Source organism: Ischnura elegans, chromosome X (assembly GCF_921293095.1).
Source record: "Ischnura elegans chromosome X, ioIscEleg1.1, whole genome shotgun sequence".
Taxonomy (NCBI): domain Eukaryota; kingdom Metazoa; phylum Arthropoda; class Insecta; order Odonata; family Coenagrionidae; genus Ischnura; species Ischnura elegans.
In genome coordinates, this window is record NC_060259.1 from 11526853 (window position 1) to 11539039 (window position 12187).

The 12187-nt window shown below is 38.2% G+C and overlaps 1 protein-coding gene across 3 annotated transcripts in view; it reads left to right on the forward strand.

Moving 5' to 3' along the window:
- Positions 1–12187, forward strand: part of LOC124170496 (vacuolar protein sorting-associated protein 11 homolog) — a 129786-nt gene that overhangs the window by 27615 nt on the left and 89984 nt on the right. For all 3 annotated transcript variants that reach the window (XR_006867478.1, XM_046549253.1, XM_046549254.1), the window contains exons 8-10: positions 5304–5570; positions 7943–8096; positions 8544–8690. Coding sequence is in view for 2 of the 3 variants with exons in the window: in XM_046549253.1 (XP_046405209.1) it covers positions 5304–5570; positions 7943–8096; positions 8544–8690 (568 nt within the window). In the remaining variant the exon portion in view is untranslated. The remainder of the gene's footprint in view (positions 1–5303; positions 5571–7942; positions 8097–8543; positions 8691–12187) is intronic.

Below are 12187 nucleotides of genomic sequence, written 5' to 3' on the forward strand. Positions count from 1 at the left end.
TATATCACCCCTCCATTTTCAACATGAAACTGTTGCATATTCCATGTCACTTTCTCCACTACTAACATAAAGTTATCAGTAATTATCAAATCCTCCGAATGCATATACCGTATAAGTGTGTGTAAGAGGTGCACCGCTATTTTGAGCATCGAAGCTATAAAGAAAAAAAAAATTTGCAGCATTTTTTATCCTATCGTGCGGTGTTGCAGACGTATGCCGGGAATTTCGACAGTTATCGAAATTTCCTCTTTTAATACTAATTGAAATAGGAAATTTTGATAACTGCAGCGGTAATAGCGGCGTTAGAGGGAGTAGAAAGAGTTCAAATGATTTTTGAAAAAATCAGGTCCTCAGCATAATGGAAATTGCTCGGCAAGACAGATGTTGACTATTAACCAGGTATGTCCTTCAAAACTACACGTTTCTCTACGTTTGATAAGCGGTTACTATATGCAGTATAAATGCCGCAGGATGCCCACTCGTGGCAGTAATTTTAGTGTACCCTCCGGAGCGAATCACCTCGCCCAATCTTTTCCAAGTTCACCTCTGGGGTACCGACGTGATGGCGCGATGCTTACAAGAAATTCAAAGAGGAGCATTTTACAAAAACGTCACTTAAGGGAGAAACTCCCCTGCCTGCCGCTTGATTTTGACCCAGGGTTTCAGATGACTGACTCACGCTGAAAACCAAGGCCACTCAGTTCCCCTCGGACTTGCGACCGGTGAAGGGGAGGGGGGGAAGATAAGGAGTTTGTGTAAGAGGCACACCCTCATTTTCGTCTGCAATTTCTGGGAAAAAAGGTGCGCCTCTTACACTCCCGCTTATACGGTAATCCTGCTTTAAATACATTCCATGAATTGTAACAGATTGTGAAATTTTACTCTCAATTTGAATATCAGTAGTCGCAACCAATCTCATAAGTGAGGGTAATGCAATTATTTTGGAAAAACAGTTTGGCATTAACTTCAAAAACAATCTTTGACTAGTTTGCATGCCTCATTCAGAGAGAGGCCTTCCAGGTTGCAGGCTTCACTTTGGGGGTCGCCCACCTAATGACCAACTCGAAAATGTTATCCAGGGTGGCTTTTCGTACCTCTCATAGAACTGCTTATCTCAATCCCAGGCTTCAAGCACGAGCCATTAGGTAGGGCCATGCTTTGAGAATGCCTACTTGGGAAAAGGGATTGACGTATTCAAAATAAAAATTACTGAAATGCTCCTGTGCTTGAGCATTGAAGTGGCTATTTCACTTGAGGATTTTCACAAAAAAGACAAACTTCTGATTAGGAAAGAATCCTTCCACCTTCGAAAACGGCATCTGAAGGAACGTGTTTTAAACAAAATTGTTAATTCTCACTGCTGTAAAATAAGTTTATGCAGATAAAAGATGTCGGTTGAGTTCCTCTTCATGTTGGTTAGAGCTATGTAAATGAAAAAGTAACCAATCGTACTTTGAGGAGGAAAATTGACAATTATCATTAATTTTCCACCCATTTTTCATAATGCTGCATGTCTCCTCAGATAAATTTCAAGTAATTTTGGGCGTACAGTGCGTACAATGTAAACTTCAACCCACTTCAATTCCTCTCCTAAATAAAAGTCCATGAGGCGGCAATTAAACCACTTATACAGTCATATTTTCGGCGAAGCAACTTTAAAAAAAATATAAAGTTTGAAAAACTCTGGGAAACCTTCAGTTGTTTAGATCATTGCATTATTTATATTTCCAGATTATCAATCTTCTACTGTATATTTAAGGAGCGTTGTAAATGTCCCTTAAGTATAAATATGGTTGAAAGTTGGTGAATCTGCAACAGATTTTGTAAGTCCAAGGTTTCTCAAAATATTCTCAATTTTTTTATGCTGTACAGCAGTATTTTCCTTTCTAGGGAGGAAAAATTTTGCAATTGGCTTCAGTGCTCTGCGTCACGTGATTATATTTTCCCTCACTCTTATACCCATGCACTGAATGATTTTATTTATTTTTCAATCTTTGATTTTTGGAACTGGAAAGGCAAAGGTCTGTGTAGTTGTTCTCTCTACGTAGTTATATTTTTTCATGGCTCTTCATGTGAATGCCATCACTACCCTTTCTTGTGACTCATGATGTCTAATTTTCATTGTCCTGATGAGCCATTCAATTTTGTGACCAATCATTTGGCCCTGGCATGGATTTCATTGGAGGTCAACTGTTGTCTCTCTCTGATTCTTGTGGAGTCCACTTCACTTTCCAGTTTTCCTCATTTCCCGGTTCACTTTATACTTTACATGGTTGTTGCAAATTCTTGCTGCACAACATTCACCTATTGCCTGCCAGCCAATGTTGCTTGGCTGCCTCAAGTGATCTGCTGAGTGATGGAAGGAAAATTGCCACTCATTGGCTGGTCGCTCCATGGCTTTATATGTGGCAACCTCAGTCAGGAAAAAGGCTATATGGATGTAACAACAACATTGATTCTGACCTTGTTGTCAAGCAGAGAGCTGGAGTGTAGGTGGAGCAGAGCAAATTTTTGTTGTTGCTTTGACTTGCGCCACTCCTACCTTGGGTGAATACTAGGGATGGTCGGATCGGATACCTCGGATTCAAATATCTGCCGATATTGCCCTTCACTGGATACTTCTGATCCAAATTCACTGATGACATAGGGTGTGGATTGGAAATTTTAAGGTAATGCTTTCGTGAATGCAGCAGCCTTAAAGAGAGAGGTTGGATAGACTTCTCATCCTCTCTTCGCTCGCACCTTCACACTGTGATGCTTGTCCCTCTAATAAACCATTTTGTTTAAAATCTCTCATAGGGGTTATGCAACAGGATTTCCTACATGGAAAATATTGAGGCAAAATATGATAGACACATTGTGTGACTCTTCCCATGAGATTGAGCAGTCATTGGGGAATCCTAGCATTGTAGGATAATAACCATGTCATAAGTAACTACGTCACAGATTTCAGAAAACCACCCTCGGCTCTCCATCAACCTGTGCCTCTGATGTTTTATTTTCATTTCCGAGATCACACAGACCATAAATAATTGTTTTCGAAGGAAAATATCAAGTTACATAGAACAATCAAAGTGTGTTTCATCCCCACCCCGTCTCACCAACTGACCTTTTACGGCATACCTGCTTCAATTCTCCATTTATTGAGGAGAAATGCAAGGTGAGTGGCTTTCTGGGTCTGAAGATGTCTTGATAGCTTTGGTAATTGGATGACATGCACAAGATTTAAAAGAGAATGAGACCAAGCCCGACACATTTCTGATGATATTTTAGTGTTTCAGCTCTAATTGATTGCCAGTTAAGCTAAGTTTTCTAGTTACAACTAGACTATACTTATATTCAGCATTGTCCAAACAGCTCAATTTTTAAAGAAACGAGCATAGCATTAGCTCCCTCAAACAAGGAGAGACGGACTGGAAATGCCTACTGCATATACCACGTAGCTCACTTGGCTTTGCTATGAAGGCAACGACATCACAAAATATTAAGTCTGATATGTTTGTCCTTGGCTCCCTCATTTGTAGTCTCGTTGCTTGAAAGATGGAGGGATCGTGCTCCTTCCCCCACACCTCCCCTTTACGTGCCTCTGCTACTCACTCCTTCCTCTCGAGATCACTGAGCAGTCGTCTTGTTCTATTCCTGCACCTCGTCGCACATGAAGTCAATATTGTTCTAAGCATGGCACACCCAGGATCAAAACTAGAGGGGGTCAAGCCTTAGTTGTTCAAGTTGTATCTCAGAAAAGGTTAAGGAAACCAAAATTTCACTAAAATTATAAGTGCTTTATTAGTTTTTAAAATTATTTTCTAGAAAAAAATATTTTTATTGATACATTTTTCATTCTAATATCATTTTTTTATTTAAAGAAAATTTGTTTAAAACTTCTGTTTTTTGTAGTTTAAGCAGTTTTATGTAGATAAGGAGAGCTCAACATTTGCCATCTGTCTGCACTGTGGTGTGAAACTATTGTGAGGAATAGCAAAATCCACCTCACCACAACTGAAGCATTTATGGTTGAAACATTGGTGGCTGTCAGCATGCGACTAGAAAGTTACAAAATTTGGGGGAAACATGCATTAGGAAAATTTGAATACTTTTGAATAACTTTAAAGCTTATAAAAATGATTTTTAATCAGTTAAAATAGTAAAATTTGTTTGAAAATCTAAATAGCATTCCTTTGATCACATTTACCCAGAAGAAAATTGAATAATTACTTCATTTTATAGCAGGCAATAAAAAAATGCATTTGGATCCCAAAATATCCGAAGATCCAACACCTGAAATCAAGTATCCGATCTGGATCTGAAAAATTCGTGGATCTGTCCATCCCTAGTGAATACCAAGTTAAATCTTTCAAATTACATTTGAATGCATTTCTGTTCATGGCTGGAGCATTAATGTATTCTGAGGAAAAGTATTAACTGAAGTAATGATCAAAAAATTGTGTAAGATATGATGAGTAGAGAAAGACTGATTCCAAATGGGCGAAAAAGTTCTTAATGAAAGCCCAAGTTTTTGTCATGTTTTATTTTTTTGAATCCTTTACTGAAGAGCCTCATGCCATTGCCATGGAGTTGATGTGGCAGCTAGCTCTTCTGCTTGGTACTATTCTTAGTGGTTGGAATGAGCAAAAAAATACATTCAGTGGTAAGGGGGGGCGAGAAAAAATGTTACCAAATATTTTTGGGACTACAACCAGGGTGGATTTTAAAAAGTATATCAGGACTAGCCATGGTGATAACTTTACGGTGTCACCCGCAATTCACAAATTGTGCAAAAAAGTCTACAGAGAAAAATCATTCACCTTGACCAGGATTCGAACCTGGATCCCCCGATCTCCGGTCTAGTGCTACATCCAGCTAGGCTACCAAGTGTTATTCTTCCCTGTGGAAATTCGAGATCTATATCAGACAAGGTGATATGGACTGCTGAGCATATGATGCAACAAGCAGTCCATATCATGCACACAATGCTATTTGAACAAGTTATTACTGTAATACTTTTCATGGTTGAATCAGAGTTGCAAAAACGTTGTCCCAACTGGTATGTTTTGCAAGAGTATTTTCCGGCACTTTTTCTTAGGGTAGCATGAAGAGTTAGCCATTCCCAAAATTTTATGATCCCACTCATCTCTAATTACTGATATGCACTTAGTGAGAGGAAATTTCCAGTTATAAATGGTAAAGTATGTGAATTATTCATGTAATTTGCAAAATTTGTGGGATGGTTTGGAATTTTAATGCTTGAAAGTTGATTTTTAGTGGTCATTGTGTATGAGATATTTTTTCTATTTTTCTTCCAGAGATGGCAATGAATCTGGCAAAAGTGGCTCCCAAGGACGTGGGGAAAGATGCACAGTCAATATTTTGGATATATTAAATAAATGCATAGTGTTGGCTGCTCCAATGAATGGTGTTCGAGCTGTTATATCCGAATGGGGATCTATTTATGTGGTTGTTGGCGGTGCTGGCACCACTGAGCCCTTACGAATTTGTCATCTCGTAGAGAAGGACTTACAGTCAAAATTAGCGTTTTTGTTCAAGAAAAATCTCTATGATGTCTCCATAAGGTGAGTTAATGCTACATTATCTTCTAGTTCACACCTTATGAGACACTTTTTCTTCAAAATGCAATGGTTTTAATTAGTTTTCCAAACTTGAATAGACTTTTTGCAATGAGGATTATTGTGTTGCCCTTTATACCCCTTGAATACTAATAAGTCTCGGTGGTTACAAAATGAACTTTATTACCAAGTTCCAGGAATGAGCAATGGCATTTAGGTGGCTTTACACTACACTATGTTGTAATCGTTGCGTTACGTTTTTAGTTCATGTTAGTTTTAGATCATTGATAATGACGGTGTAAACGTCGAAACTAGTACACAGCTTAAATAAATTTTGTGGAATAGTACTGTGTTTTTGTTTCACCATGAATCATTAATTAAGTTTGGAGTTAGTGGAAATGTATTTTTTTAGCATTATGGTTTGAGACGTCATTTTTGCCGTCATAGGTTAATTGGGCGAATTGACTACCACGTGAAGGGTCCACCCATCCAGCCTTCAAGGTCATCGGGGAGTGGAGGCCCAGTTGTGTATGAATAGCATCAATGCGTAAAAGGTTCCGAAGAGAGAGTCTCAAACACAATGGCTTTATTTCATCCCAGCAGCAGTAGGCCCTCTGTGTCTCAGGCATACAGTGTGGCAGTTGTGTAGTGGTAGATGGTGATTTTGACAGAGCCATTCGGAGTAAAAATCAAGTAAACAATGGCAAAAAATAAGAATGGGATAGAAAAGTAAAGAAGTTATCAAGGAAAAGCATAAACCATGAAGAGAAATTGAAAGTGATCACTTGCTCTGAAAATAAAGAGCGATATAGCGATATTGCACGTAAGTTTAAGCTCACAAAGTCAACAGTCCACACTATTATTATGAATAAAGAAGAGGCTAAAATGTCAGTGACATCAGCTGCACCGACTTCAGCCAAGCGGTCAACATATACGCGAAGTTCATCTCTGGAAAAAATGGAAAGACTTCTTATTACTTCTAAGACTTACCTGGAATTGTAATAAATGGTTGAATGATGTTCCTCTATCACTGGCAGTTATTTGTGCAAAATCTGTGGCTTTATTTGAGTCTATAAAAGAAGATGAGGGTGGTGTTTACTCCGATACATTTATTGGAAGCTCTGGTTGGTTCCAGAATATTAAATTTTGAGCTGGTGTTCTAGTGCTACGATATTAGGTGAATCTGCTAGTGCTTATAGCATAGTGTACGCCACAAAATTTTTCTGATGAACTCCAACCTGCTAGTGAGAGTGGATCCTTTCCCCCTCAACTAGTTTTTAATGTCGATGAGATGGAATTGTTTTAAAAGATAATGCAATGTTGTTCATTTATTTTCAGGGACCGCATTTAAAGACCGTTTCACATTGCTGCTTGATGCTAATGCCTTCGGTGACTTCAAATTAAAGCCAGTTATGATTTATCATTCACTAACTCCTCGAGCAATGAAATGGTATTCAAAGTAGCATTTGTCTGTTATTTGAATGAGCAACAAAAGGGCCTGGGTGACACAGGAATTGTTTTTAGACTGGTTTAAAAATTCGTCAACTGCCAGCAATGTATTACGAACCCGTGAGATACATAGCATGCATTTTCCTGGATGTTAGGCCACCCGCTCAAAAGTTAGGAATTTCAAAAGCCCGTACAAATTTATTTTTAACGAGAAAAAACATCTGTTAATGCATCCATCTTTAAAGATATTTTAAAGCATAAATGTTTTTATAAATAAGGTCTTCTATGGCTATTAGTGGGAATATATATGGTTTAAAGGAAATTCGATACTCAACTCTTATGCTACCGGGAACGCATCCCTATCTTCCCAATGTTAAAATGCTCTCATATTATACAAATTCGTATAGTGCAAAGACCCCAAGGAATGCATCGCTTGCACTAAGCGAGGCATGGGTGTATCATTGAATCTGGTTTGAAGTCAGAAACTATTCAGCGTTTCATCAGTTCAATTGAAAGGGCCATGTCTCGGAATGCATCTTATTCGTAAATCGAGGACTTACTGTATTTGGGAAGATATCAACCCTTGATTGCATCACATTGCCACATTCCTCTATTGAGAAGATGAAACAAATGTGCTTCTTTTTATATATTTGCACATAATTTCATTTTTTTTCATAATTGCATTTCATTTTTTCAACTTTTGAAATAAGCTTTTGGAGGTATCTTCTACAAAGGTCTTTCCCTTGCTATCCTTCTAATGTTAATATTCAACAAGATATAATGTACTGTAAATCTATCTAAGAAATTAAATGTTTCCTTCAGCTTAAGTCTACTTTTTTGTAAATGGTAATAATTTTTGCATTCCATAGCTGGAATGTAATCTTATATTCACTGAAATCTCATAATTTCTGCTTTTTCTTACTCAATAGGATAGCGAAGAGCCAACAGTATGATGTGGATGGATTGGTAGATATATTCCGACAATATGGAGACCATTTGTATAGTAAAGGTGAGCACAATGCTGCCATCGATCAATATATCAAGACCATTGGAAAGCTCGAATCATCTTATGTCATTCGGAAGGTCAGGACCTCTATTTATCAATTAAATACTCTGAGATTATTGATGGAATTTACTGCAATTTATGTCACCTATAAGTGTACTCTGCAGCCATTGGGTGCATTTTTTATTTTTGAGAATATCTAGAATCAGCTTGTGGACATAAAAAAAATATTTTCGTTGTTTTTTATTTGTTAAATACACCAACGAATTAAGCTTGCCTTGATTGTCTCCGAGAACTCTCGATTCGAATCCTGGGTTCGAATCCCGGCTAAGTCAAATATTTTTTCATGGCGAACTTCATCCGTTAGTGTATTTAACGTTGCACCCATGTGCGTGACTGCGCACAAAGTCACTTGTTCCTGCAGTGCTTTGGTATTTTATCTGTACTTGTGGTATATTTCTGCTTTATGTATGGAAAAGGGAGATCTGGAATTGGCTTGAGCTTGATAATTTTGTGATTTCTTTCAGTTTTTAGACTCACAGCATATTGGTCACCTAACAAAATACCTGCAGGCACTTCATAAACAAGGGATGGCTTCAGAAGACCATACCACACTTCTACTCAACTGCTACACCAAGCAGGACTCTACTGATAAGTTGAAGGATTTCCTCATGGTAAGTATGTTTCAATTATCACTTTGGATTGAATCAAATCTTTCCTTGCATATAATTAGAAAATTTTAATTAAATGAGGATGGTGGGTTGACTTATCTTGCTCCGATCAGTCAGTGGGGATAATTCATTTGATTTCATTCCATTCCACTTGTGTATTCATCATTCAGGATATTTTATGTTGCGAAATTCATATTGCCAATTGTGATAGCTGAGGAAGAAAATTGTCATGTCAGTAGCCAAGCATGTATGTGGAGATCAGGGAGTGTATCTATCATATCTAGATTTATTTTTTGTGCTCTTTGTATTTGGTTCATTTCACAATGTTGGTACGAAACTTAATTAACTTGATGGAATACATTTTATTAGGGATGTGAGAGTAGTACTTTTTGATCTCGAGTCGAGTTGAAAACTACTCGAGAGTGTCGAGTCGAGTCGAGTCTGGCAATTCTTGAACCAGGCAATACGGCTCTGCATTCTCCAACATATTCTCATTTTTGCAATCCTATTGTAAATTTTCTATTCGGATGCTTTGTTTGATCTAGAAAGGAAAATATAATGAGGAACGTTGTTGGTAATTGTGTCACAATTAGGAGATGAATGAAACTTAATGTGTCTTAAACAGTTCCATAAGCACCATTGAAATGAATTTACCCCAGTAATATGTCGTCATTTTATGTATGCATCCAAACTGGTCATAAGAACCCTCACTAAAGACATTTTTATAATTTTAATTAAGATTATACGTGTAAATTAATCATGTAATATTTGATATTAATATGCCACTGGGTTGGAAGGCAGTTGGTTGTTACGGTTAACGAAAAGGTATTCGACGCCCACATTGATTACTATAGTGCTTGACTGCTACGTGCACAAAAGCTGAAACTCCTAGTCCAAGTCACGGAATAGAGACCTACGGAATCAGAATGGTCCCTTCTGGTGTCCCTTTGATGTTTCTTTAGTCGTCTGTCCCTCCGTAGGTCTCTAATCTGTAGCCTAAGCATTAGGAAGACTTATTGACTTTAAAAACGATATTATTACATGGGTTTCATGATAATGCCTCCTGTTCGCATAAATGTGAACTAGCTGGCATTGACAGCTTTGTAGCCGAAACTACTCGACTCGACTAGACATTCTTAATGCTACTCGAAGCACTCAAGTCGAGTACCAACTACACGACTCGACTGGAATTTTCGAGTACCTCCACATCCTTACATTTGATATAATAGGGTCACATATCAGGTGTATTAATAGAGGTCCGTGAATTTCACGAGACGCAATATCGCGATATGACACGAAATAATGCGAAATCAGTAAATAAAGATGAAATTTCGCATTTTTTGCGACTCTAGGTGGATTAGCGAAAACATCACATCTAATGCATTATAATCTATTAAAGCCTAAGCCTTCATTGTTTAACGCTGCCGACATTCATTTGCTCCATCTCATTATGATTCCACAGCCAGTTGGCTCGTTTAGTCTCGCGCATAACGCATCCGCGTAATATCGCGCACTAGTGATTTCTCCACCAGAATTTGCCGTTAAATTTATCACATCCTCTCTTTTCAATTCCCATCTATCAATCTTGAAATATTTAGAATGAAGCGCTTTCTCACCTGAAGAATTAGATATTATGAAATAAAAATGTGCAGAGAGAAATTTAACGCAGCTGCGGAAGAGCGGAAATACAAGCTAACGCGCCCGGTATGCGTCAATGCCAAGTAGTAATTCGGTGACTCACTGCGACGCATTAGACAGCATTATTGGATAACTTGTTGCAGGAAAACCTTGAGTGTGGGTCTAATGTAACAATTCTGTTGACTTAACACGGCCGCTGGCTGGGACCGGGCCGCCATTCACGGCACGGCCCACATCGTGGCAGAGAGTCGTCTTGTCTGAAAGCGGCCTGAATTTCACGGCGTCGTAACGTGAATGGTGGCCGGCAAAAAGTCGTTTCGTCAGTAAGCGGCCTCAATGTAGCACTGCCTGTATTTTACGCCGTAGACAGCGCACCGCCGGATTGAAGTGACCACGGCGGCCGTCAACGGTGCCGTGCTGTCAAGTGCGCGATTCGATTCGTTTAAAGACATTCATAGTATGGTTATTTGAAAGCACGTAGCGCTAACAGTGGGGGAAGGGGAGGAAGGAACAGAAAGGATAGGAGGAGAGGGGGTTCTCCTTATTAGCGGATGTATCATCGGATATTCGGCTCTCCACTGAGCTTCAATGCCAAAAAAAAACATTTCGACATTGGCCAAATCTAATATCTAATTCTTCAGGTGAGAAAACGTTTCATTCTAGATGTTTCAGGATCAATAAATGGGAAATAATTTTTTAAGTTTCTTTGAATCCGATTATGTTTTGTTGAGTGTGTTTCTTTCACTGCCTTTCCTGGCCTATTGGCATCAGCTGTAAACAAAACTAAGCGATTTTGTTGTATCTAGCTGCTGTCCTCCTACCTTCCCTCGACACCTGGGTGAGGGGTATTGAAAGGGAACCCATGGCATTAAACATTTCGGCCAATTTGTAAGTTATACAGTACTATGGTTATACCGTAGCTCACAGCACTCAGTCTGAAAACACCATCGTGACAGGTTTTGTTTTGCGGTTGGACTTTTTTTATCGTAGTTCCAGCTTTAAATATTGAACGAAGGATAGGAATTTTAAAATGCCAAAAGCTAGTGATACCGTTCATACCAGGGCAAGTGAATTCAGCTGAGAAGGATTTTATGTGAAAGACAGAGAATTACTGTGCAAAGTTTGTGTTAAAAGATTTTAATTTGAAAGATGTGATGCTTTGTTAAAGCACATCAGTAGCAATACACATAAACATGCAAAAGAAAGGGGACCCACAAAACGACAACTATCATTTGAACACACAGTCACTCAGTCAAAGAAAGCAAAGGAGGAGCTTGTTGTTACTACTACAGAAGCATTTTTAAAGGCTTTATTTGAAAAGCCTTTAAATTTGACAATCCAGAAACTCTGGAATGGCTTTCGAAGTATACGCATATAAGGTAGTGGGAATATGCCATTTGCCGATCGTATTCACCAAGACTACATACGTGAACCATTCATATACCTTCAACCAATATAAGTTGAACCATTTCTTTCATTTAGTTTTATCAGAAATTTTATACAATCGAAATTGTGTTAAATGTTATGTGAAATGCTTAATAAAAGTATAAGTATTCATGAAATGTGTACCATACAATAATAAAACGCCTATAAACGTGGGAAAATTTTAGCATTATAATAACACCGCCAAGATTTTCTATAACACCGTAATCCCGTGGTTTTAAAACAAATTTTAGCAAAAAATAAAACCACTTTCACGGACCTATATGTATTAGACTCAGTTTCTAATCAGTGTAACTAAAAAGAGTTCACTATACATTGGTACTTGTTACTGTGGGAAGCACCACATGTTCCTCTCCTGAAAGCAGTAGCAGGAGCTCTAGTCTCATCAATGCAATAGTAGAAGTAAACTCTTCTACTAT